General features: G+C 36.8%; 1 protein-coding gene across 3 annotated transcripts in view; it reads left to right on the forward strand.

Annotated features, from left to right (window-relative positions):
• The window catches only part of LOC127861989 (AP-3 complex subunit delta-1-like), a 58,228-nt gene extending 43,470 nt beyond the window's left edge, over positions 1-14,758 (forward strand). For all 3 annotated transcript variants that reach the window (XM_052400821.1, XM_052400822.1, XM_052400823.1), the window contains exons 21-33: positions 637-803; positions 1,672-1,748; positions 2,107-2,281; positions 4,215-4,373; positions 5,873-6,016; positions 7,321-7,491; positions 7,797-7,844; positions 8,609-8,746; positions 10,134-10,274; positions 10,961-11,046; positions 12,703-12,827; positions 13,431-13,510; positions 14,313-14,758. In XM_052400821.1, coding sequence (XP_052256781.1) covers positions 637-803; positions 1,672-1,748; positions 2,107-2,281; positions 4,215-4,373; positions 5,873-6,016; positions 7,321-7,491; positions 7,797-7,844; positions 8,609-8,746; positions 10,134-10,274; positions 10,961-11,046; positions 12,703-12,827; positions 13,431-13,510; positions 14,313-14,414 — 1,613 coding nt within the window. In that variant the 3' untranslated portion in view covers positions 14,415-14,758. The remainder of the gene's footprint in view (positions 1-636; positions 804-1,671; positions 1,749-2,106; positions 2,282-4,214; positions 4,374-5,872; positions 6,017-7,320; positions 7,492-7,796; positions 7,845-8,608; positions 8,747-10,133; positions 10,275-10,960; positions 11,047-12,702; positions 12,828-13,430; positions 13,511-14,312) is intronic.
• The last annotated feature ends 12,549 nt before the right edge of the window (positions 14,759-27,307 follow it).

Below are 27,307 nucleotides of genomic sequence, written 5' to 3' on the forward strand. Positions count from 1 at the left end.
TAATGAGCTTTAAATTTAAGCTTAACCAAGTATCAGTATATATGAGAATATCAAGCACATTTAAGGAATTCATTTGCCAATATTAACTCAGTGCTGGAACCGAATTTGGAAGGCCTTTGCAAACAGTTTGGATCCAGGTGAGATGCCACAGAACGTGGCGACTCATCAGGATCCAAACTGTTTGCTATTCTGATAGTATTCTTTGGAAAAAATCGAAGAAAATGCTAATTTTAGAAATTCAGCAGACGACATTTTAGCAGACGACAAATTTCCCAGCATGCAAAGGGTTAACCTGACACTGACTTTTATGCATTTATATATTTAAGTATCCTAATGACCATTTCGTGAGTTTCTGTAATACAATCCTGTTCAATACATTCAAGAATAATATCCTAATAACTGTAAGGTTGTCATTTAATTCTTGATACATGTATTCAAACATTACCGGTAAGTGTGAATATAGTAAACATGTAAATTTGCTGGCATTGAAACATGTCATGTGTGCTTAAAGAGTTCACAAGTGTCGGGTAAATGTAGATGAGCTATTACATGTGTACAACAATACACAGAGCAGTGAATAATGCCAATGTGATGCACAATTGAGTCTCATTGAAGATAATGCCTATATTCTCACAGGTCTGTCGTCGTCTGACCAGTATATGAAAATGGAGCAGAGCTTGCGGACGAAGAAGGCAGGCAAGAAAAAGAGGAAGAAGAGAAAGAAGGGAGGAAATGATGAGAGTGATGAAGAAGAGGACATCCCTCAGATTCACCAGGTCTCGACTGTGGAAGAGGTGCCAGAGGTGAGTGGGAGATTGAGGAGGGGGCTAGATATGGATTGCTCTACATTTCTCTTTGTTCAAGCTTTATTTTTTCAATGTTTAGAAGAAAGTGGATTTTAATAAGCAATCATTTGCTTTTATTTACTATTCAAATTACATCCATGCAGTAATACTCTTATCTTACCACAGTATTTAGTACATATCTAGTAAAAACTGTGTCAAATTATGTTTCATTTATTTTAACATCACTTAAGCATATATGTAGGATGAATGTACCTAAAGAAACAAATGTTTGTTTATAAAATCAAAAAGCTGGGTTGGATGATAAACTTTTTTCATGAAATATATATTTTAACAATGTAAGAACCTTTACCTGTATACCCTCGTATTAACATTCAGTATTTAATAGGGCATCATTTGTTTATGTTAAATTGCTATTAGATTTAAGCAATTCAAATTTCAATATTTAGAGGGGGTGTTTGGGGCAAAATACAAATACAAAAGCAGATACAACATTTTCATGCTTTACACTCAGTATTTTTACCAAACTATTATTTTTACTTAGCCATTATGTGTACATGTAATATGCCCATTCAACATAACAACATGACAGATAGATTTTAGCATGGCTCTGTGAAAAGGGGGTTTATGGGTAAGTATAGTCCCAGATTAGCCTGTGCATTCCACACAGGCAAATAAGGGACACCACTTTCCTCTTTAATATTTTTTGTTTCAATGAAGTCTCCTTTTAGTCAAAATACAGTTTAAGCAGAAATTGGTGGCCCTGAAAAGTCTGTGCTGACTTCACAGGCTTATTTGGGACGACACTTTACGCACATGCATTTAATGTTATTTCCACAGAGCAATGGATAGATGTACAATATTTCAGGGTGCTGAAGCAATGTCAGACAAGGAAGAAGATGGAGGTGACGAACGTTACAAGAAACTTGACATAGACCTAGATGAGTATGTTCTGATATGTTCAATATCTTTTAGTAAGAGTAATTTATAATGTGTACAATATATTTTAGTTATGTAGATTAATTTGGTAATAGGTTTTGAGTGTAACACCTGTCCATAGATCCTTGCTTTCATGATCCTTCCAAACACATTTCTTATAAGTGATCTGTCCCAACTATTAGGAGCACTTGTTTCCTATGGACACATTGCAGGCTTTTTTACGAATTCGATTTTATGTAAGTTGTTTTCAGCAAAATGTGATTAACTCTTGCTGCCAGTTGTCCATCTGAGAATCATACAAAATATGATGTTAAATAAACAATAAATGCTCATAAAAAATACATTTGTGTTTGTGCCTTTCCAGACCTCTGAGACCTGGTGAGATACTACCAGTACGCACCCATAGGATTGTGCCTGACCACAAGTTACCAGAGCCAGAAGAAGAACCCAAAGAGAAAAAGAAGCACAAGAAAAAAGAAAAGGAAAGCAAAAAGGACAAAAAGAAGAGTAGAGACAGCAGAAAGGAAGAACGGGAAAAGGTTTGTAGTGGTTTATGTTGTATAGTATATTAGTAGAATAATTCATGCTTTTTAAAAGTTTTGATTTGTTTGATTTGAAGGGGTTATACCTCTTGAAAACCAAAAGGTAATGGAATGAAAATATGTGTTGGAATGCATCACTTTCATCATGGGCATGCCATTACAAGATACGAGTTATTGTTTTGAATTCAAGCTGTGATACATTAAGCAGAGATTTTGAAGCCCTTCACTTGTTAATTATATATCAGACCTGCAGAGATTCTCAAACGTATACTGGTGGTCTTATAATCTTATTATTCCCCAAGCATCAACAGATGTTTTAGTTTGACCACAGATTCTTATATAATATGGAGATAAATGTGCTGAGATAACTTCATGAAGACAAAGGTAGTGCAATAAATATAAGAGTTAATGCTTGTTCAGCAAACTTGCTTATTTCAATTTCAATAATTTCAATATCCAGATTCTTTATAAAGACCATTACCAACATCTTTCATTTGAGCCTTGCTCTGGTAAAATGGGGATTTAATGGTTGAACACAGGGACAGCATTCTCTGCTATATAGGTAGTTTTTATGTCCCCCACTATAGTAGTGGGGGACATATTGTTTTTGCACTGTCTGTTGGTCTGTTGGTTGGTCTGTTGGTTTGCGCCAACGTTAACATTTGCAATAACTTTTGCAATATTGAAGATAGCAACTTGATATTTGGCATGCATATGTATCTCATGGAGCTGCACATTTTGAGTGGTGAAAAGTCAAGGTCAAGGTCATCCTTCAAGGTCAAAGGTCAAATATATGGGTCAAAATCGCTCATTTAATGTACACTTTTGCAATATTTCAATATTCAAGATAGCAACTTGATATTTGGCATGCATGTGTATCTCATGGAGCTGCACATTTTGAGGGGTGAAAGGTCAAGGTCAAGGTCATCCTTCAAGGTCAAATATATGTGGCCAAAATCGCTCATTTTATGAGTTCTTTTGCAATATTGAAGATAGCAACTTGATATTTGGCATGCATGTGCATCTCATGGAGCTGCACATTTTGAGTGGTGAAAGGTCAAGGTCATCCTTCAAGGTCAGTGGTCAAATATATGTGGTCAAAATCGCTTATTTTATGAATACTTTTGCAATATTGAAGATAGCAAATTGAAATTTGGCATGCATGTGTATCTCATGGAGCTGCACATTTTGAGTGGTGAAGGTCAAGGTCAAGGACATTATTCACAAGGTCAAGGTCATCCTTCAAGGTCAAACATCATATAGAGGGACATTGTGTTTCACAAACACATCTTGTTGTATAAAGGAAGTCTGATAGTGTAAATCCAATTGAGACTGAAAGTGTTGTCCCGAGTTAACCTGTGCAGATTGGGTTTTATACCTTATGCAACCTACATACCCTGTCCACAAATGAGACCACAATACTTGGGTGATTTTATGTGGACAGCATAGCTTCTGACCATACTGCCCTGGCTGGTCTGGATCTAAGCTGGCCGCATTTTGGGTAAGAATCATTTTTTTTATGATGTAGGTCATATTTTTATGTCCCCCAGTCTATACTGGGGACATATTGTTTTTGCCCTGTCTGTTTGTTGGTTTGTTTGCCCCAAACTTTAACATTGGACATTACTTTTGCAATAGTGAAGATAGCAACTTGATATTTGGCATGCATGTGTATCGCATGGAGCTGCACATTATGAGTGGTGAAAGGTCAAGGTTAAGGTCATCCTTCAAGGTCAAAGGTCAAATATATGGGGGAGGACATAGTGTTTCACAAACACATATTGTTTTAATATGCCATTAATCATGCAATTTCAAAATAAATTCATAAATTACAATCATAATGAGAAAGAGTGACATGTGTATCATCCATCTCCTTCCCTTAATGCTCGATGAAACCACAGAAGGCCATAACCACCTGACAATGTTTCAGAGGAAGCGCAAAAAGCAGTCCATACCAGGGGAGGCTGATGAGCCCAGCCTTCTGAAAGAGGACCACGAGGAGATCGCTGGGGACAACACACCGCTCTCCTCCCCGCGGGACAAGGACATGCCCTCTGGGGGCGCCACCGCAACCAACAGCACAGACAAGGTAAGGGTTGGGCATCTCATAGGCATGATTCTGTAGCCATCTAGTGTTAATTCCTTTCAGCGGGATTTAATCCTTTTTGATGTCTGTTTAAATGCTGTACCAATTTTGGTGAAAATTTTGTAGGGGAGAATTTTTAAAGTTGTATGTCTTTTGTCATTTCTGTATTGGAACATTTATTGCATATTTTAATACATATGTTATAATTGAAAAAAAAATGTGACAATGATACTGAGAATGCCGTTTTTTTTAAGGAATCTATTAAGCAGTCTTTTTTATTTTGCATTTATACCAAATGTCAGTAAAAAAAAAGATTTGGAACTTTTGCTTCTGTTTAGCTCACCTGAGCACAACATTTTCATGGGTTGTGCTAAGTGTGAACTTAAAGGTAACCATGACAGTGTTTTTCAGTATGTCCATGTATCCATAATGTTTTTATTCAAACGACATTCCCTGAAGCACAATTTGATGAAATTTTACAGGAATGTTCTTTGGTGGTCTTCTTTGAAAATTGTTAAAATCTTTCCTGGTCATTGATTAATTAGGTATCTGGGCCCAAAAAGAGATTTTGCAAATGAAAAATATCCTCTGGAACTTAACAGCTCAGAGATTCAATATTTAGTATGTAGCATTGTATCATGGTCCTCTACAAAGTTTGCTCAAATTGTACCTCTGGCCCCACCAATTGTTGACATATATTATATAGAAGACAAATCTTGTTATATGAAACTGCAAATCTTTGGGCTTTCATATTTGGTATGTAGCATTTAGAAGAGGTTCTCTACATAGTTGTGTGTAAATTAATCCTGTGGTGTCGAAAAGGTAACTTAACTACATGATCAACTGTTTAACATAGTAGAATTATAAGTAAATTGGTGACCCCAGGTCACATTTGGCCATGAAACTGTAATTCCTATTACAGCCCTAAATGTGCAATATATTGATGGATTTGGAAATAACTTGCCACAAATGTAAACCATTATAAGAGGACGCATAGAGTCTTGCGTTTTACAACCGCGTCTGATCCTCAATTTCAAGTGTCAAAGTTGCAATATGTACATCTTGAAAATTCCTGTCTCATCCATAATTATGCTTGTCTGGGTTGTACCTTTATTCATCATGCAATTTTAAAATATCGTACCACAAGTGTAGTCTGTATCATCAAGCTCCTTTCCTCATAGGTCATGGTCACACCTTGAGGTGAAAAAATTGGCCATAAACAGCTTTATTTGTTACATAAGCAGAGTTATGAGACAAAAGTAGAAAGTGGGATGGGGGCATTCTAGCACGATGGACACATGTTTTGTTCATTGTACACACTTTTAAGTTCTTGTTTAATCATAATACTTAAGAGTTTTCTTACAAAGAACACACATGCATCAGCATAATAACACTGAGGCATTACACAACATAAAACATCAGCATAACAACAATGTAACATGGCATGACATTAAACACATCAGCATAACCACAATTTAAAATTACACAACAAATGATTTCAGATGAATGATTACGAGTTCTGGATGTCCAGCACGGATGCACAAAGCCCTTCCCACAGTGAACCCCAGGGCAAACCCACCACTGAGGTCAAGGTCACCCCTGTTCAGGATATAACATCAGGGGACGAGGCCAAAGTCGATACTACAGTAAGCACGAATATTGGGGGAGGCACATTCTGGGAAAACAGGGCTTAATGCATGTGCGTAAAGTGTCATCCAAGATTAGCAAGTGCAGTTTGAACATGCTAATAAGGGACCATACTTCCATAAATTAAAAAATACCATGAAAAGTGGCAGTGCTGTCCCTGATAAGCCCGTGCAGACTGCACAGTCTTATCAGGGGCAATATTTTACACCAATGCATTAAGCCCAGTTACCCCAGGGCGCAGTTGGTGTCTGAATACTTGTTCAGAAATGTTTTGTTTGACATGAACATTTTCGACAACTGTGCAGGGTTGGGTTTATTGTAGTCTATTTCTCAATTGGTGTGACAACGTATGTTTGTGGAGCAAACTTCTACCATTCTGAAGTGAAATGCATTGTAACTCTGTTTCTATTTTATCACCATGATGCCTTGTTGTGCTTGACAAATTTCCAGTATTGTGGAATTATTCACATTTTTGAAAAAGCTTCAGTTTGAACTTCAACTGTTACCAGTGTTTCTTAGTGATAATAAGAATACTATTTAAGGGTTAAGCTTTTAACAGTTATTGACCAGGTTTTCCAAAGGAAAAAAACTGGTTATTAGATTGGCGCATGTCGGCGGGCGGGCTGGCGGGTGGTCTGAACAAGCTTGTCCGGGCCATAACTTTGTCGTTCATTGTGAGAATTTAAAATCGTTTGGCACATTTGTTCACCATCATTTAACAATGTGTCACGCAAAAGAATAAGGTCAATATCTCCAAGGTCAAGGTCACACTTTGAGTTCAAAGGTAAAAAATGTGCATAAATGAGCTTGTCGGGGCCATAACTATGTCATTCATTGTGAGATTTTAAAATCATAAGGCACATTTGTTCACCATCATAAGACGGTGCGTCGCACGAAAAAGAATTACATCGATATCTCCAAGGTCAAGATCACACTTTGAGTTCAAAGGTAAAAAATGTGCATAAATGAGCTTGTCTGGGCCATAACTATGTCATTCATTGTGAGAATTTAAAATCATTTGGCAGTTCAGTTTGAGTTGTCTTCCTTTATCAGACTTTTTTTCAAATTGAAAACCTGGTTTTGTGACAATTTTGTCCCTTGTTTATATTAAAATAATGAGCAAATATAAGAATTTTACAATTTGTGTTGAATGAACAAGGTTCAGTTTTTGATGCCTTGATTTTTATATAATGCTTTTACTTATATAAATGCTACTTAAAATTTTGATTATTCCCTTGAACTATCAACTTAACCCACTGCTTGCTGAATTAACCAATGAAAGTGTGATGTATTGTTTGCTCAGGCACATTCCAAAAAGAAAAAGAAAGAGAAGAAGGAAAGAAGAGAAAAGAAGGAGAAGAAATCAAAGAAGTCAAAGCTGAAGGCAGGGGATTATGAGGAGGCGGGGGGAATAACTACGCCGTCCCAAGAAGTGGTTGACCCTTCACAGCTAGAAACACCTGTCACAGCCAAGGTAGTGTTGTCAAGGAGGTGCTGATGAAATATTCTGAATGTTTAAATTAAGGCTTCAATTCATCACATATGTATATTAAGCATCTAATGTCCAAAAACCAAATATGTTCACTGTGGTCATTGTAGATTGTGAACTTATTTTAGCCATTTTCACTGAAATAAAAGTGCAATTTTGCATGTTTTTTGTTTCAAAATTTTAATGCTGAAACTGGTTTGCCTTCTTAAAGATAAGAGTTTGATAGAGATTGTGGCATAGCAGTTGTTCGAATATTTTGTCTCAAGTCTTTTATTCTGTTTATTTTGCAGCCGATGTCAAGTTACAGACTCTTAGCTGAAAACGCATCTATTAAAATGGTAAGAACCAGATTCATATGCAGAATAATATCAAGAGTGCAATTATAAGCAGTGATAAAGGTTACATGTCTAGTAAATATGGAAGGTAGTCATCATGTTTCATTCATATTAGAAGTGAGCCTTTTCATGGCCATCATATGAGACACATATGTGAAATGGGTCTCATGTCTTATGTGACCAGTGTAGCCTTTGCCTTGCGTGATTATATAGCGGACAGTGTAGCTCCTGACCAGACTGCTCCACTATGCAGGCTTGTCTGGAGCTACTCTGGGAGCATTCAGCTTAAGACCCATGTGTAAATGACCCAGCTCATATTTTTAAATCACAAATCTCATTACATTACTTTTGTGAAAGGGCGATGTAAACATGAAATGGCAGCAGGCCAATACTTGAAAGTTTAAGATTTATGAACATGTTGAGGTTATATAAGAAGCATTTTTTTTGTAGGTTAACAATCAATCTGACACTTGTTCTCATTTCATACCAAGTTTTATGAAACATTGTCCAGCATATTTGTTTGTAGTATTGCTGGCTAATAAATAAAAGTCCTGAACACATTTAATAAAGATAGTGTCAGTTCCTATATGTCCTTAAATCATATGGTTTGCCCAGTAATTCTAACCCATTGATTTGTTTAAACTATTGCAAATGCTCTACATGTATTCACAAAAGTCCTAATTGACTTTGATGAACAAAACTCCTAAACAAATTTGATAAAACAGGGTTAAGCAAGCACATGTTAGTTCCTGCTTGTTCCACTGTAGATGTATGAGACCCGTGTGAGTCCCCAGCGTGGAGACCAGCTGATCCTCTCGGTCGTGTTCACAAACCTCACTCCACATCTCGTCAACAACCTCGAGTTTAACGTCATGGATACACTCAACACTAAACTCTCCAGAGGGGTGAGTACGCACCAGCACTTTACCTGCCATGAGAGTGATTGTTCTTCTTTTCATCATATTTCCTCGTTTTCAGTTTATTTTCCTTCCTGTTCAGCTTATTATCTCCTTTTCATTGCAAAAATGTGTTTGACAAATTGTTGTAAAAGCAAAAGTATCTATTAAAAATGAAAAGTTTTGGTTAACTCAGTATGGGTATTAGGGTATTATCTAGACATTTTATTATGCTCCCCAAAATTTATTTTGGGGGTAGCATATAGTCGCCGATTCGTCTGTCCGTGCGTGTTTGTGTGCGTGTGTGTGTGCATCTGTCTGTCCGTCTGGGCTATTTCTCAGCAACTAATGACCGGAATTCAATTAAACATTATGGGAAGCTTCACTACCAAGAGGAGATGTGCATATTATCAGCAGGTTCTGGTCGGATGATTTTTCACAGAGTTTCGGCCCTTTGAAATTTTCCATTAACTGTACATATAGTGCAATTCTTGTCCGGGCTATTTCTCAGCAACTAATGACTGGAATTCAATGAAACTTTATGGGAAGATTCACTACCAAGAGGACATGTGCATATTATCAGCCGGTTCTGGTCGGATGATTTTTCACAGAATTATGGCCCTTTGAATTTTTTAAGTTGCTAAACCATCCATCGTATTATTTTGTCCAAAGTTATGCCCCTCAAGATGTTTCCTTTTATCTGAATATATAGTGCAATATTGTGACAAAAAAAACCTTTGGGGAGCATCACCCGTCTCTGACGGTTTCTTGTTTATTTAAGCATTGCTCTTGAAAATATGTGAATATTTTATTTTAAAAATAAATGAGCCTCACTCTGGAAACATTGGCTTGATGCATGTGCGTAAAGTGTCGTTCTAGATAAGCCTGTGCAGTTTGTTCAGATAAATCATGGACGACACATTTCCCCAGTTGCAGAGACGACACATTTTCCTTAAACGGGATTCTCTATAAAAAGAGACTTTCAGTAAACAAAACTAACAATAAGAGAGTAATGTGTTGTCCCTGATGAGCACATGAAAACTTAACAGGCTAATCTTGGACTTTGGGCACATGCCTAAAGTCTTGTTTTCTGAGTTCAAGGCTAAAATGAGTCGTGTTCTGAGAAAACTGGGTATAATGCATGTGTGTAAAGTGTCGTCCCAGATAAGCCTGTGCAGTCCACACAGGCTAATCAGAGATGACACTTTCCGCCTAAATTGGATTTTTGCTAAGAAAAGACTTGATTTAAACAAAAAATGTCATAAAAGTGGAAAGTGTTGTCCCTGATTAGCCTGTGCGTACTGCACAGGCTAATCTGGGATGACACTTTACGCACAAGCATTATTCCCAGTTTTCTCAGAACGCGACTCAAATATCTTACAACACCCTATTCCAGATGGGCCAGGCCAGCCATGATGCAGTGCAGGTGCCCTTTGTTCTGCCTGCAGGGCTCAGTAATGAGGGACAGTTCGCCTTCTCTGTTGACAGCCTTGTGCAGCCCACAAAACTACGAGGCACTCTCACTTACATGGTTAAGGTAAAATCAATTGTTCAGAATATTTTGTTTAACTTGTGGAAAGTATTGAAATTACTAGTGTGGATTTTAGAACAAGATGGATTGTTGAGCATAATACTATTGGTTTGACATGACTGTTTATTATATAAAATTGTTAGTTTTACTCTTACTGCACTGGTTTTAATATAACTTAATTATTATAACAAAAAAGACCAAGCAGTTTATGTTACTGGTTATGATTGTTGACAAAATCGTGTACAAGTGTTGCCAGGCAAAAACAATATCTTATGTCAATGGATGAGTTGTGCATTTATGGGCTGTAGGATGGCTGGTGTCAATTATAGATACAAATTTTTTCAAACATTTAAGGGATTATACAAGTCACTTTTGAGAAAACTGGGCATAATGCTTGTGCGTAAAGTGTCGTCCCAGATTAGCCTGTGCAGTCTGCACAGGCTAATCAGGAACGACACTTTCAGCTTTTATGGTATTTTTAGTTTTAAGGAAGACCCTCCTTACCGAAAACCAAGTTTAGGCAGAAAGTGTCGTCCCACATTAGCATGTGCAGACTGCACAGGCTAATCTGCAACGACACTTTACGCACATGCATTATGCCCAGTTTTCTCAGAACGCAACTCGTGTAAATCGGTGCCTGCTTAGGCACATTTTGATTCAAGCCAACTCTTACTGCTGTTGCATAATTTCAGATGGCAGAAGGTTCAACACATGAGAAAGTGGATTTCCGTCTTACTTTCAACTGCAGCTCATTTATGTCTGCCCTTCCTTGCAAAAGGTATAACTTTTTTAATTTTATAGAGATGATGTTTTTTTAAGGATTGATCCAAAATATTTGAGCTGTTGTCTAGGACCTGGTATATGTATGTGCGTAAAGTATAGCACAAGCTTATCTGGGATAACATTGTCCGTCTAGACTGGATTTTTCTTGGGAAGAGACTTTCTGTAATCGAAAAGTTCCATAAGAGCAGAAAGTGTTGTTGCAGATTAGCCTCTGTGGACTGGGATGCTACCTTATGCATGTGAATGAATAAAAGCCTGGTTTTACCCAATATTATTTTGGATTTGCATGGGTTGGTTCAACCACAAATTTAAACATTGGATGATGTCTTAAATCTGAAATTTGATTGACTTAGGTGTATTATACATGCTAGATTGATAATGAACACACATAGGTACACAGGATTTTACAACTGCACTAAATTACTTTAAAATTGTAGATTGCAAACACTGACATGTTTAATTATCCCTTATTGTTTTAAGTCACGCCCTTTCAGACCTGAGTTGTCTCAAATTCAATGCAAGGTTTTCTTCCTTTCAGTTCTGAGTACTTAAACTTTCAGTCTGGAGTTCTCTTCCGTTCAGTCCAAAGTTATCTCCCTTACATTACTGAGTTCTCTCCATTATATTCCAGAGTTTTCTCCCTTGCAGTCATTATTTCTATCCCTTTCATTAATGAGTTTTCTCCCTTTCATGAGTTATCATCCTTACAGACCAGAGTTTTCTTCCTTTCCGTCTAATGTTAACTCCTGTTCAGTCCTGATTTCACTTCCTTTCAGTCATCAGTTGTCTACCTTACAGTCCAGAGTTCTTTCCCTTTCAGTAAAGAGATCTCTCCCTTTCCGTCCTGAGTACTTCCTTTCAATCCATAGTTCTCTCCCTTACATTCCAAAGTTCTCTTCCTTTCGGTAATGGTTTCTATCTTTTATTTCATTTGTGAGTTCTTTCTCTTTTTATGCTTCCCCAAAAAATTTGGGGAGGAGCATAGTCGGCACTTCGTCTGTCCGTCCATGCGTCCGTCCGTCTGCACAATTTTTGTCCGGGCTATTTCTCAGCAATTAATGACCGGAATTCAATGAAACTGTATGGGAAGCTTCACTACTGAGAGGAGATGTTCATGTTATCAGCCGGTTCTGGTCAAATGATTTTTCACAGAGTTATGGCCCTTTGAAATTTTCCATTAACTGTACATATAGTGCAATTCTTGTCTGGGCTTTTTCTCAGCAACTAATGACCCGAATTTAATGAAACTTTATGGAAAGCTTCACTACCAAGAGGAGATGTGCATATTATTAGCGTGTTCTGGTCGGATGATTTTTCACAAGAGTTATGGCCCTTTGAAATTTTCTATAAAAAAATTATTGTCCCCCCCAACTACTGTGCCCTCAAGACGTTTCCTTTTATCTGAATATATAGTGCATTATTGTGACAAAAAAAAATCCTTTGGGGAGCATCACCTGTCTCCGACAGTTTCTTGTAGTCTGAAGTTCTTGCCCTTACAGACCAGAGTTCACTTCTTTTCACTCCTGAGTTCTCTCCAATTCAGTCCGGAGTTCTTTTCCTTTCAGTCCAGAGTACTTCATTTCTGTCCAGAGTTTTCTTCCTTTAAGCCCAAAGTTCTCTCCCTTTAAGTTCACTGTTCTCTCCCTTTCAGTTCTGAGTTTGCCTCACTGCTGAGTTCAGGAGATCTCACTGAGAAGTCCACCATGAAATGCACGCCACTGGAGAACAGCTTTGATGTCTCCCTGCTCAGGATATGCTTCTACAATCATTTTAAAGGTATTTGTTGATACACTATTGGATAAAAATCAGGCTTATTTCAGCTGAATCTCATTAACATTTCACAGTGTCCAGTACATTTTATTTCGTTTGAGCATTAATGACATTTAAATTTTATGTCTGAATTATACAATATTGAATGGCCATTTTATTTGTTTCATTAAATCCAGAAAATATATAGTAACACTAAAAAAAAGGACCATAAATGTATTAAGTTAAGCCTGTCAATTATTTTTGGTATACATACATAGAAATGCTAACTGCCATTAATTTGCTGTGACTGTTTGGAGAAGCAGTGTAACAAGGGCATATCTGTTTCTTAAACATGTATTACTTAGGGCTTTGTTATGCACTTTTAGTTGGCCTTATCTCTCCACACCCTATGTACAGCATGTGTATCAAAGAAGTACATTTGTATATAGGATATTAAATCTTGTTCAAAGGTTCCATGAAGTCGCCTTTTACTGTTCAAATTCTTCTTGAAGGGAACTCACAGCCTTCTTCTGAATACATCTGAAGGGCTGATTGTGACATGTGGTTTTAATTCTGGATTAGCCTTCTACCTAGACTTGTTAATTGATATTTGTGCTTGTTTGGTTTCAGTGGTGGAGAAGGTGGAAGGTAGTGCCTCCCTCTATGGTCGCTCTATACAGGGACACCACTTGTGTCTCCTAGTCAAATATGTGAGTAGTGTGTCCTGATTAATGATGCATCATCTTTGCCTCCTAGTTTCCTATTTCAGTTTGTTGACATTTAAATGTTTAAAACACATAATTATTGAAAAAAGGTTTTATCCTTTGTATGTTGCCAACAGGATAGACTGTACATAGAAAATGTTGAGATATTTCTATTGACCTGCAAAACTGAAGCTTAGAAACTTAATGACTACTGGAGCAGATTGAGATCTTGCATATGAGCCGCGTTCTGTGAAAACTGGGCTTAATGCATGTGCGAAAATGTCGGCCCAGATTAGCCTGTGCAGTCTGCACAGGCTTATTAGGGACGAAACTTTCAGCCATATGATATTTTTCGTTAAAGAAAGTCTTTTCTTAGCAAAAATCCAGTTTAGGCAGAAAGTGTTGTCTGTGTTGACTGCACAGGCTAATTTGGGACGACACTTTACGCAAATGCCTTAAACCCCTTTTTCACCAAGTGCGGCTCATATTTAATATTCTTCGTAAATAATGATGATATAATTCTTCAAAAAATTGTCATTGCATGTTATTGTGATGAACAGTTTTATTTTTAGGAATATTTGTGTATCAAATTATTGAAGATAGCTATTTAAGTAAACTTCATTTTATCTTTGATAATTCCAGTGACACAATGGTCAATAACTAACATATCAATTGATATTCTTTATCTAAACGCTATTATGTTGAAGGCAACATATATCCTTGTTGCAATTTGTGTAATCCTTTAACTGACTTGGATTTATTGATTGTATAGATTCCAACAGTAACACATAGTTTTATTTTATCACAGAATAATGGGGAGATAACTGTAGACGGGAAGTCAGCAGAGGGCGCCCTTCTGTCCAACGTCCTGGCTGATATCAAGACCGTTCTCACTTCTGACGTCTTGTAGCATTCCATGGAAAAAATAGTAATTTCACCCAGTTTGTGATAATCATTGCTAAAACTTGTTTGTATAAGCAGACATACAGTAGCACAAGTAACTTGGTCCATTGGCATAAAGCAGTTGCTCTATATGTAATGCCGAGTCATTTTGAACGGCATTTATGATTGTATGTAAAGCAGTTCATTTTATTAAGTTGAAATGCTATATAGTACTAATGGGCTCTGCAATACATGTTAATATAAAGTATAAATATTAAGTGTTTACTATTACAGCTATGATTAACCCAAAATATTTTTCATGAAAACAGTGTTTATGTTTTTACAGTTAAGTTTTCAGTTGAATGGAAGGACCATATTTTCCATAAGTAAAGTTCTTAATTATATTTGAATCTGTGTAAAATACCAACAACCTGATGTGTTTTTACAAACATTTTGCTGAAGACCTGAGCTATATTAATACTTTTAGCTCATGTTATACTGGTGACTTTATTTTGTGAGACAATGTTACTGGTATATCAGTTTACTTTCATGGTCTATACATATTATATACTTAACCTACATTAACGCTGGAACAAATAACATTGTATAAATGCTTATTTATATGAATACAATTCATCATCTATTGTGCAATGCTATAATATGTATATAAGTGCTCTGGAATGTTGATTGATGCTGTCCTTAACCCTTTCAGTGCGGGAACCGAATTTTGAAGGCCTTTGCAAACAGTTTGGATCCTGATGAGACGCCACGTTCTGTCATCATCAGGATCCAAACTGTTTGCTATTCTGATAGTATTCTTTGAAAAAAATCGAAGAAAATGATAATTTTAGAAATTGAGCAGACGACATTTTAGCAGAAGACAAATTACCCAGCATGCAAAGGGTTAATGTTTGAGAATACAAATACAAGTAACACAAGATGTATGAATGGAGTGGGAGCATAAATACAATGACATTAATGGACAATACATTTAGTGATAACATTTATCTGAAAATTGAAATGAATGAAATATAAAGCAAATTTTATCAAATCACTCTTTTGTGATACGGGTTCTCAGTTTTAGTTTTGTATTTAGGATACTTATTTTCTATAATTCATCTTTTGTTAAGGATTAATGATCGGCAACTGTTGTAATGCATGTTTAAAACATTTCCCAGTATATTACATTTTCTAACTTTAAACATATTTATAAAGTGTTTCATAAAAGGTCTCGTGAAGAGCTTTAGCAAAAGAAATCATGTTCATATTTGCATACATGTATTTGGTAGTATCATTATCTCAATAAGTTATGCTTTGACTCTATGGAACATATCAAAGGTCTTAAGGTTTGATCGATGATGATAGAGCAATAAAAGGTGTTGTTTTAAATGATTCATTTATTCCTATGATGAGTAAGATTTGTCATGCAATACTTCGTTCTTGACCTTGTAAAAGAAAGGAATATCATTTAAATGTCTTGTCGAAGTTCTAAACATGAATTTAAGTTATGACTGACATTTAAGTTTAGAATAAATAAACATTTACTATGAATACGTTTATAAACATGTAAATGATACCATTGAAATGAACAGAAAAACTGAATTAAAATATTTATAATTTACTGTGTCATGCAAAAATGGCTCTTATGCCATATGCAGCCAGCGTCACTCCAGACCAGCCTGCATAATCAACAGTATGGTCAGGAGTTACGCTGTCCAGTAGACATTTACGCAAGGTTTCGTGGTCCCATCAGTGGACACAGTAGGTCCTGTCCAGACTGTGCAAATGCGTAGGCTGGTCTGGAGTTAGGCTGGCCACATATGGCATAAGACCTTTATTTGCATGATGCAGGTCATTTTTTGGTGCTTATCTATTATACGTCTTCAAAAGTTGTATCCCAATTTAACTCTCAGTGCTGGAACCGAATTTTGAAGGCCTTTGCAAACAGTTTGGATCCAGATGAGACCCCACAGAACGTGGCGTCTCATCAGGATCCAAATTGTTTGCTATTCTGATAGTATTCTTTGAAAAAATCGAAGCAAATGCTAATTTTAGAAATTCAGCAGACAACATTTTAGCAGACAACAAATTTCCCAGCATGCAAAGGGTTACATGTGTTGGACCATTATTTTCATAAGACGGCCCCAAGCTATAAGCATAATTTTTGGTACATGTTTGTGGCGAGAATCAGTCAGATGTATGGCCATAGGTGTGTACTTAAGGAACGGGTGAAACTGAATGTTGCTATTGTTCTGACTTAATTTGTGTTTATGTCATTTACTTGTCAATCCTTACACTCCTTACAAATACTCGTCAGCCTCTATGGTATTCTCAGGAAGAAGCTATTCAGTTGTAACAGGGACCTATACAAACGTATAGGTCCCTGGTTGTAATCTGTTAAAGGATGTATATCTTATTGAAGCATGACAAGCTGTTAACAGCTCTTTGTTGTTACTATTGTAAATGTCAATTATGTTTCCCTCATATTTGCATTAAATGATTTAATACTGTTGAGTCTTAAGGTTGGGCATTTAAATGATGGATGCCAAAAATAGGTCAGATGAAATGTTTTCAAAGTTCATGCAAAACATATACATGCACTTATAAGTGGTAGTAATGAGTACGTTGTTTATTTTTTCATCTAACCTAGCTAGGAATACTTTGGGATAAATTCTACAATAATATTTTACTGCATATTCTTAATTGTTAAAGGCAGGTGCATAAAACATAAAACCTTGTTATTTTGTATCCCTGACTTTAAAACAGGATTGCAGTGATAGTAATTTATTCCATTTTAGTCAATAATTATGGACAAAATCTACATAAACAATTTACCAGTTTTTCAAAACATAGTTTTCTGCAGCTGTCTGCTCTGTCTTTCTTTTTTTCTAAAATAAGTTGTGCAAGGATTTCATGTAAATTGATTGGAGTATTTAATCATGTGAGATTCTGCTTCACCGAAATCTAGATGGATAAATGGTCAACACAACCCTTGAATGGACAGTACCCTAAATGCATTCGATTTCGCAATGCTGTTTTCTGAATGTGTAAGTAAGACAATTATATGTGTGGGTTGATCATTCTTTTGATTGTATTGTTTGAAATCTATTGTAATTAAGTTATGAAAAATATTAAGTTGTTAAAATGTTATATGATAAGATAAATTGCAAATAAATGTATTACATGTGCTTATGTGTTGCTTAAATTTTAAAGAAATAAATGATCAAGTAGTAGTATGTTCGTTGATTGCATAAACCAGTTCATATTTTTATTGCTGTGCATTGGCCTTTATCTTGACTTGCGCTTTTCTTATAATCTTTCTTAATACCGATCCCCGAACCCACTATTTTCACGTTGTATGTATTGTTCAGCGAAACACTGGCTGGTGTATGCTATGAGAGAAAACACACCAACATAATTGATCTAGACTTTTATTCAATTGAATGAGAGTCAACAGTTATCATGTTGTACCTTAATGCACGTTATCAACCGTGCATACCGTATGATAAAACAAAGTGAAATTGCAGCTGCAACAACAAGAGAAACACATTTATAGCACATGGTCTTCTTTTTATGACAAATAATAATAATACAGTGGGAGACAGCAATAGAGCACGCATCAAAAGCACAAAAAACACATTTATAGCACATAGTCTTCTATTAATGACAAAGAATAATAATACAGTGGGCGACAGCAAAAGAGCACGTATCATCAGCACAAAAACACATATATAGCACATGGTCTTCTATTAATGACAAAGAATAATAATACAGTGGGAGACAGCAATAGAGCACGCATCATCACTAAAAAAAACACATTTATAGCACATGGTCTTCTATTAATGACAAACAATAATAATACAGTGGGAGACAGCAATAGAGCACGCATCAAAAGCACAAAAAAAAACATTTATAGGATATGGTCTTCTATTTATGACAATAAATAATAATACAGTGGGAGACAGCAATAGAGCACGCATCATCAGCACAAAAACACATTTATAGCACATGGTCTTCTATTTATGACAAATAATAATACAGTGGGAGACAGCAATAGAGCACGCATCAAAAGCACAAAAAACACATTTATAGCACATTGTCTTCTATTTATGACAAAGAATAATAATACAGTGGGAGACGGGTTCACTAACGCTACCTGTGGAGCAGATTAACTTAGGACATTGGTCGTCATTGCAACACTGAAACATCGCGTATTGAAAGCAAACTGTTGCATCTGTTTCTTATTTCTCGTGAGATACGATAGTAAATAGAACACTTTACAACCAACCTGCATTCGCACAGATAAAGGGTCAACTAGGTGCTTCGTTTCCTTTATTTACTCAAATCTTTACATGTGTATATGTATAATGTCATTGGTTGGTTACCGGGGCGAGAGTCACCCGAGTCAGAAGAATCACCAAGCGGAATGGTTATTGTCCGTAGATAGATAGTGGTTTCACTACATTGTCTTTGGTGGTCGGATATGGTAACTTCTGCGGGCGGTTTTGCTAATCACCGAGTACCTTCATCCCTCGACCCGCTGACTACGCTGACTCCCAGAACTTGAAAGAATCGCCAAGCGGAATCGTAATTGTCCTAAAGTGGATGTACTTGGATGCAATATTGACATACAAAATGTGGTCTACGAACCGTATGGTTTTTGTCTTAATATTGCGAGTAATGGTGGTCTACAATGAACACATTTGATTGTGATATAGTCTTTAGAGTCTAACAGAAGCATTCTTCCAGCCATTAAATATGTATACATCCGATCAAAATATATTAATTTATTATTTACCACACGGAAGTCATAAACATGTGAACACTATGAATTCTTGTTTACCCAGTATTTGCTTTTTTTGTCAAATGTGTAGCACAATTCAGACGCGGTATATGTTAATTTATCGTACGAGGGTAAACAGAAGTATTTGTACAGCCTCATAAATATATATAACCGAGCCCTTGCCTTTAAGTAAAATTATCAGCAATTCAGTTATATTTTCTTTTTATCTTTTCAGAAATTCAATGGAATAATTCAAACGTTACTTCACGGTGGCGTATTTCACACGTTATTTTTCAATCCATCTTTGTGATGCCGCAAGAAGAAATATTCTGATTATTGCACATGTATTTTATTTTTATTGTTCTTAAAAAATGATTTTTTTGCACTAGAAACAAACACGTGTAAGAGAAACAACTGCGTGTTACCCATGCCTTCTTTCGTGCCCAGAATGGTTTCCCGTTATCAAACAGAATATGCTGGTCGGAAGTTGGACAAGGAGCAAATCACTTTAAAGAATTTGATGCACGTCCGAAAGGCAACGATCGTAGAGCAATCAAATTGCGATGTTATGTTAAGCAGGCAGAGTTGCACACGGTAGTCTTATTTATAAGACGCGCAAAGAATTTAGAGATACTTTTTATATGAACTAAATTCGCTCCAAATATTACTAATATAAAAAGTAGCTTAATAATTGAGAGCGTCAACAAGTTTGACTATGCACAGGGGTACTATGTTTAGGTTGCGGTGACCGTGCAGTAGAGCTCTAACGCATAGAGGCGTACTTTGAAAACGCAGATGATCAGGGTGCAGGATCACGTGACTTTGTGGGGTTCCCAATTAAACTTTTATGGGTGTAAACTCACGAGTAAGTGGTGCTTTATTTCAAATAACTTAAAACAAAAATTATAAAAATTTCGACTAGTGCATAAAAGACAGTTTTTATGCTGCTTATGGCAATATGAAATACATTGGAATTACTGTATGTAATAAGCCTGTGTTATTGGCCAAAAATTCAATCTACATGTATACTGCATTCATTAATACAGTTATGCAGCACGCAACGTGAAATGTTACCACCGATTTCAGACGTATTTAAGGATTTATTCTCTAATATTAAGATTACGGCACTAAAGTTAGTTGCAAAGGTATTCCAATAACTGGAGATATTTGCAAAAATAAAGTTCATAACGGTGTGTTTACATTCTTTCGAGCCCGTGTGTAAACCCCTGAAAACCCCGTATAGCTTGCACCATGATGATGTGATCCTTGCAAATGAATGACCAGAGTGTTGTCACAGCACTCGCACTGTTCAGTTGCTAAAAATGCCCATGTGTGGTTAGCAACCTTGCGTTGAGTATGTGTATTTGTTTATATATAGATCGATCAAGCTGTCTACATTGATTAACAGATGACGTAACCCAAAATATGTTTGAACAGAGGAGCAGTCTTACAGCCGTAAAACACGCTTTTGAACGATAAAATCTATTATAATGTAATTATTTATGTTACCGAGGTCATAACGGGTTATAAGTAGTTTTATTGCGTTGTTTAGTTTGTAGCACAATTCAGTCGCGGTTTATGTTGTTTTCAAACGACGGTAACTGACATTGTTCAAACAACCTGATAAGTAAATAAACCGAAGCTAACGAACCGTTAAATGTTTATAAAATTAGCTGCTAAAATCGACTTCTCTGTTCAAACGTACCACAATTTGTATTGACCTTTGTCACGTTTCACTTGCTTTTCGATGCGTTTCATGGTTTGTTTAAACATTTATAACTTACCAGAATGCGGTTTTATCAACAATGAACAAAATGGATATGACGTTAAGTGAATGTGTTTCGTGTTATTTCTTGTAAAAATAACATATTTCAATATGTGTGTTGAATACGTTATGAATATAATGCAATTGAAACAACAGTGCGAGTTTAAAATAGTTTACTACACTAAGCAGGGTTATACCCTTGTGTGAACTGTATGATAAGTGACAGTTTGTAGAGAGTAGACGTTTCTATTTAATGAACTTGTCGGGTCCATAGGTTATCCGACGAAAGAACTTGAGTATAGTTCACGTGTCCGCATTTGTAAAGGGCATACATGAAAAAATAAATCTGACGTTTGTGGATGATATTGTGTATGTTACCAAAGGGCAGTGATAAGTGTATGTTGATTTATTGTGTAATTGTAACAAAGAAACTATGACAAATAACACGATGTCAGAAACTAACAGCTCGGAAGAGATTTTACTAGAAGAATTGAGCAGAAAGGGAAACATGCGACATATCCCACTTTTAGTGTACTTATTTATAATATGTATCTTCGGCACTTTCGGCAATATGCTGGTATTCTACGTTTACAGAAAGAAATACGGTCGCTCGAACTGCCGCATGTTCGTGCTATGTCTGTCCCTGATTGGACTCATCGCATGTGCCATCGCGGTTCCCTTTGAATGCCTCACGTTGCTGCGGGAGTACAGATTCGAGCGCTCCTGGGCCTGCAAAGCAAGCGTCATCTTGAACACGTGGCCGACGCTAACGGCAGGGGTTCTGCTGCTTTGCATAGCGGTGGATAGGTACCGTAAAGTTTGTAGACCATTCTGTTGGCAGATTTCGCGAAAGGAGTCCATCATAATGTGCGTATGTTCGATCGTGATAGGCCTTGCGTTTTCGTGGATATCCCCGGTGATTTACGGCATTCAACGCTCCCAGCATCCGCAAATAAATGTTACTGTGTCACAGTGCGTCGTAACGATGGCAATGAGGAAAACAGCATTCCCGCTTATCAACAACGTTCTGTTTGCCGCTTTGTTCTGCGGTGCGCTTTTTGGAATAATAACGCTCTACTGTCTAGTAGTTCGTGGGATAAAACGTCACAACTTAAGACGTTTAAATTTTCTTGGCGGTCGGAGTACGATACTCCCTTTCCAAAGGGAGAGTGTTATGAGCATGGCTGAGCGGAATGTTCTTTGTAACAAAGCGGCTTCTGAAACAAGTGACGTCATGTTTTCTGAGTCCGACAGCCAATGTTTGTCGGATGAGGAAACTAATTCTAGACTTAAACTAGACCGAAAGGAATCTCCACAGGCTACAAACAGACATTCTGTTTTTAGCTCCATGTTGTCATTAGCAACGAGACCGATTTCCTTTCTGTCCAGAACTTTCTCGACGACGACAAGAAATGACGTCACAAGAAGGTCATACGAAAATGGGACCAACGCCAAACAGAAGAATGCTAATCGGACGGCAATAATCATGTTTCAGATTTCCTTAGCGTTTATCGCAAGTTATTTACCACTACTGCTTTTATTGTTAATAAGACAATTTGACAAGCATTTTGAAGAGAATTTGAGCGACACAGGGCGCGCGGTGAGCGCATTCGCTCTGCGATCATATTATCTTAATTTTGCTCTAAATCCTCTCATCTATGGAATAAGGGACAAAAGGTTCAGACAAACGTGTAAGCAGTTCCCCTGCAGATGTAAAGATATATGAAACGATGTGTGGTGTCCACAAGTGAAATTAATAAAGCTTATTTATAAACACTGATTTCATAAAAAAACGTGTATTTAGTTTATAGTATACAAAGCTATACCAACGTGAATGTATTTTAAGAGGGCATTTCGACTGTTAATACGGTCTAATCTGTTGAAATAAGATACATTGTAGCTTTATACTTATTTATTATTTAATGGTGTAAGTGTTATTTAGAAAGAAATAAAAAAATATTTATCATTGTTACTATAATAATTTGTCCCGACTGAGACCTAAAGCGGGCGTGGATAATTCAGTGTGTGTATGTTTGTGCTTGTATATTTCCAGCTACATGCATTTAGTCGTTCCTGAAAGATTTTGTTTGGTCTTGTATTGTGGAGGGGAGACATAGTACCTTAGGCAAACCCCGCCTGTCTGGTATGGTGACCACCAACCAAACTGACATGCTTCCGGGAACGGGGATTGAACTCGGGACGCCTAGATGAGAAGCGGGTGTACTAGCCAGTGCTTTCAAATGCCAGCAAAAGTACAAAACTTTAATTAATGTGTTTGAAGGAAATGTAACTGACGGGCACGTACTCATGCGCAGCGTAGATAATGGGACATATTGTAATAAAGTACTAATTGATAAAGCCGATTTTTTTTGAGGGGGGGGGGGTGTTCTTTATACCGTTAATCCCTCAAGTGGCATGATCGAAAAATTGGAACAAGCAACTTAAATTTACATACACAATAATAACGAGCAATATGTTGTTATATTAAATGTAACGATATTGTTATTGTGGGAGGGTCACACATGTAAGGAGCGACCTTCACATACGTACAGCATATTATCAATAAGTTCTTCGGCCATGTCCTAGGCAGAATCATCACTCTTAAGGACTAGGAAATAGTGTATATTAACATGCTTGGGGAGGAACTTTGAACGGGAAGTAACTTCGTTGACGAATTGCCGTCATAACAATGTGAGAACAAACAATGTTTGTGTATTTTTGTTTGGCTAAATGTGTATCATAATTCCCCTGTGCAGTATATGTTATGTATCGTTGAAGGGTAAACGGAAGTATTTGAATAGCCTGATGAGACTATAAAGTGTCGAAACCGAGCCCTGGAATGTAAATAACGTGAGCTGCAGTCGAGTTATCTTTTCAAAGAAAAACTAATATTTATTAAACTGAGTCACGATTCACTTGCTTTTTAAAGGGACTTTTTCTCGTTTTGATAAATTGACAAAATGAAAAAAATAATATCCAGATTTGCAAAGATTCGGTGTTTTTATGTTTTTGCAAGGAAACTGTAATACTGAACATTTACCATTCTATAACATATCCATTACATGCATCTTTTGAAGATTTTAAAACCGAAAAATTAAAAAGCGTTACAAACGTGAAACGATTGTTAACTTTGGAAAGTTCTGTTGTTATCTTCAGATTTTGTGACATTACAAGGTTTGTATATACAGGTTGCAAGATCAAGGGACTGTTTGGGGTTCGCAATTAAACGTTATTAGATGTTAACACACCGGTCAGTGGTGTGTGTTTTTTTCCAAATAACTTTGTAACACATTTTTCTTAAGAATTTCAACTAGTGCAAAGAAGACATTTTTATGCTGCTTATTGCAATTTTAAATACATCAGAATTTAAGTTTTTAAGCCTGTGTGTCTTGTTCAAAAATGCCATTTTCACTGCGCGATTATGCTGCACGCAACGTGAAATTTTGAGACCGACTTAAGACGTATTCAACCATTAATTCTTATATATTTAGATACCGACACAAACTACAATAAAACTGTCTTTTATGCACTTAAGATATTTTTTAAATGTAGTTCAACAACGTGAGATATTTACAAAAATAAAAGTTCTTAACGGTGTGTTAACATTCTGTCTAGACCTGTGTAAACCCCTGAAAACCCCGTTGATTCTGCACCCTGTTATATCAAGTATAAAATACATTCTTTTCTGTGTCAGCACCGGTGGCCGAGTGATGTTTAAGCGCTTGACTTTACTCCAAGGGTCAGCGGTTCGAGCCCAGTTTTGGATTTTTTCTTTCTTTATTTATTTGCTTTAATTCTGTTTACTAGTTATAATGTAACCCTAAAGTTTTGACGTTAGCATTGATCAATTTTAAGCTTTTAATGACAAACTTCAAAACATGCCAAAATCAGTAGAAAGGTCCCTTTAAGGCCTGTGGCGGTTTGATGATATTTGTCAAAAGATCTTAACTTACAGGGAACACTAGTGTTTTGATGTCAGTCGAATGTGTTTCGTCTGTTCTTATTTAAGATACGAAAATTAAATAATTAATGAACATATTCGAAGTAAAGATAAGTGCATTATCTTATATACGTGCATTTTGTGAGATTAACATGATAAACTAATCAAAGCGCTAAAGGCACTCCAGTTGTTCGCTCTTTGAACGTATTTAAAATTTCTTCCCTACATAGGACATGAAGTTCGACTTACGCAAGTCAATCGAACGGCCACGAAAAATGCGAACACCAATGCAATTAACGTTTAATGGTCTCCAGTGGTGTGGTTTTGAAAAAATCATTTTACAATCCCTCATAATGTTATACAGGATTCAAATAAACTACAAAGATGAAAAAAGAAATTCAACGTATATCTAAGTTGGCGCTAAGGAAAAGTCTGTGAGTCTAACAAAAAAATGGACCTCAACATAATTCTTTTAATAGATGTATTGGTATCAACGAGCATTGTATTATATTCTCAATCAAACCACATTGAAAAAAATAGTATTTAATATTTTCCGCATGTATTTCCATTTCATTTTTAGCTCGGCTGTTTTTGGAGAAAACCCGAGGTATTGTCATAGCCAGGTCGTCGTGACGTGTCGTGTCCGTCGTCGTGTCCGCCGTCCGCGTCGTGCTAAAACCTTAACATTTTATTAAGGTTTTGAAAATTGGTTCTAAAATCAAAGTGCTTCCACCTACAACTTTGAAACTTCATATGAATGTGTTTCACCACTACTCACCCACCCGTCATCAATATTTTTATTTATAAACATAACATCTACTGCAATGTTTAAGTCGTTAACTAAGGTATTTTTCTATAGTTTCAATGGGTCAATACTTTCTCACCGTGTGCATTTATTCTGATTTAAATGTTTCATGAAAAAACACTAAATGTACTGAATTACACGTCTATATTTAGTAAAAGAACTTGGGCTACTGCAATACGCACGCTTTTCATGCGTGGAACTTGACAGGCTACAGCAACAATTTCGCACTCTTATAGAAGCACGTTTGTTTAGATGCGTACACAGGAACTTTAATCAGCAAATATTAACACATGCCTATAGAAAAGCGAAATATATATGTTCTGGAATAAAATAGCTACTGCGAAGATTTTTTAAAGGCTGTTGTTTTCCCAGCTTACTCGCGATAAGGATTAAATTGCTCACCATTTGCTTTTAGCTTTTCATTAGTAATTATTTTTACAGTTAAAATGTGTGAGGAGGATGCCCGACATTTTCTTTAATGTACTGTAATAATTACAGTTTTATATTACGTAAATGGTAAAACTGTTATTATTTGTTAAACAATCTGCGGTCTACGCTTACTTAATTAACGACGTCAATCAAAAATAATAGTCGCTAGTTAACCTCGCCCTCATAAGCATACTCGGAACCGATTGGACGGCAAACGTTACAGTGTGGCGACTAGAAAGTTATCTTAGGATTTCTCGTGACGCATCTTTGTCAGCACACATGACTGTAATGTGGCTTGTCAAATTTACCTCGGCTACCCAGGCATTCGCCAACGAAATAATTTGGATCCATATAGACCAGTGCACGGCGGTAAATGAGACATAAACGTGCACTGGTAGACAATTCAAAGACAATTCATGCCTGGCTGCCTTTAAAAGGACAAGGTTAACCCGCCAAGGGAGTGCTAAAAATAAAAAATACCTTCTTCCCGCTCCTCGTGCGCTGCGCCGCTTGTATTATTTCTCTTGACGCCACAAGCCGTCGACCCGAACCCCAGAACGGATTCCTTAGCACGTTGAGCGTACTGGGTACCGCCGTCTTGGGACACTTCCATTTTATTCTTAGGGCCGCCCCCTCGACATCCTGGCCTTTATCTCTTCCCAAGGACCGCCCCTCCCATCCTCTACGCTGCCACCTCCGCTGCTCCCGTCCCTCTACCGGCGATGTAGTGAAACCACTTTCCACATACGGACAATTACAAATCCGTTTGGCCATTCTTCGAAGTTTTGGGAGTCAGCGAAGTCTGGTCGATGGATGACGGTACTCGCTGATTAGCAGAAGTTACCATATCCGACCATTCTCAGACGATGTAGTGAAACCACTATCTACCTAAGGACAATTACCATTCCGCTTGGTGATTCTTCGGACTCGGGTGACTCTCGCCCCGGTAACCAACCAATGACATTATACATATACACAAGCCAGGGTCTTACAAATGGAATTATGTAAAGATTTGACCTCTATCTAAAGTAAATAAAGGAAACGTAGCACATACCCTGTGCGAATACAGGTGTTCTGTTTACTATCATATCTCACGAGAAATAAGAAACATGAGCAACAGTTTGCTTTCAAGACGCGATGTTTCAGTGTTGAAATGACGACCAATGTCCTAAGTTAATCTGCTCCAAAGGTGGTTAGCG

Source organism: Dreissena polymorpha, chromosome 16 (genome assembly GCF_020536995.1).
Source record: "Dreissena polymorpha isolate Duluth1 chromosome 16, UMN_Dpol_1.0, whole genome shotgun sequence".
Classification (NCBI taxonomy): Eukaryota; Metazoa; Mollusca; class Bivalvia; order Myida; family Dreissenidae; genus Dreissena; species Dreissena polymorpha.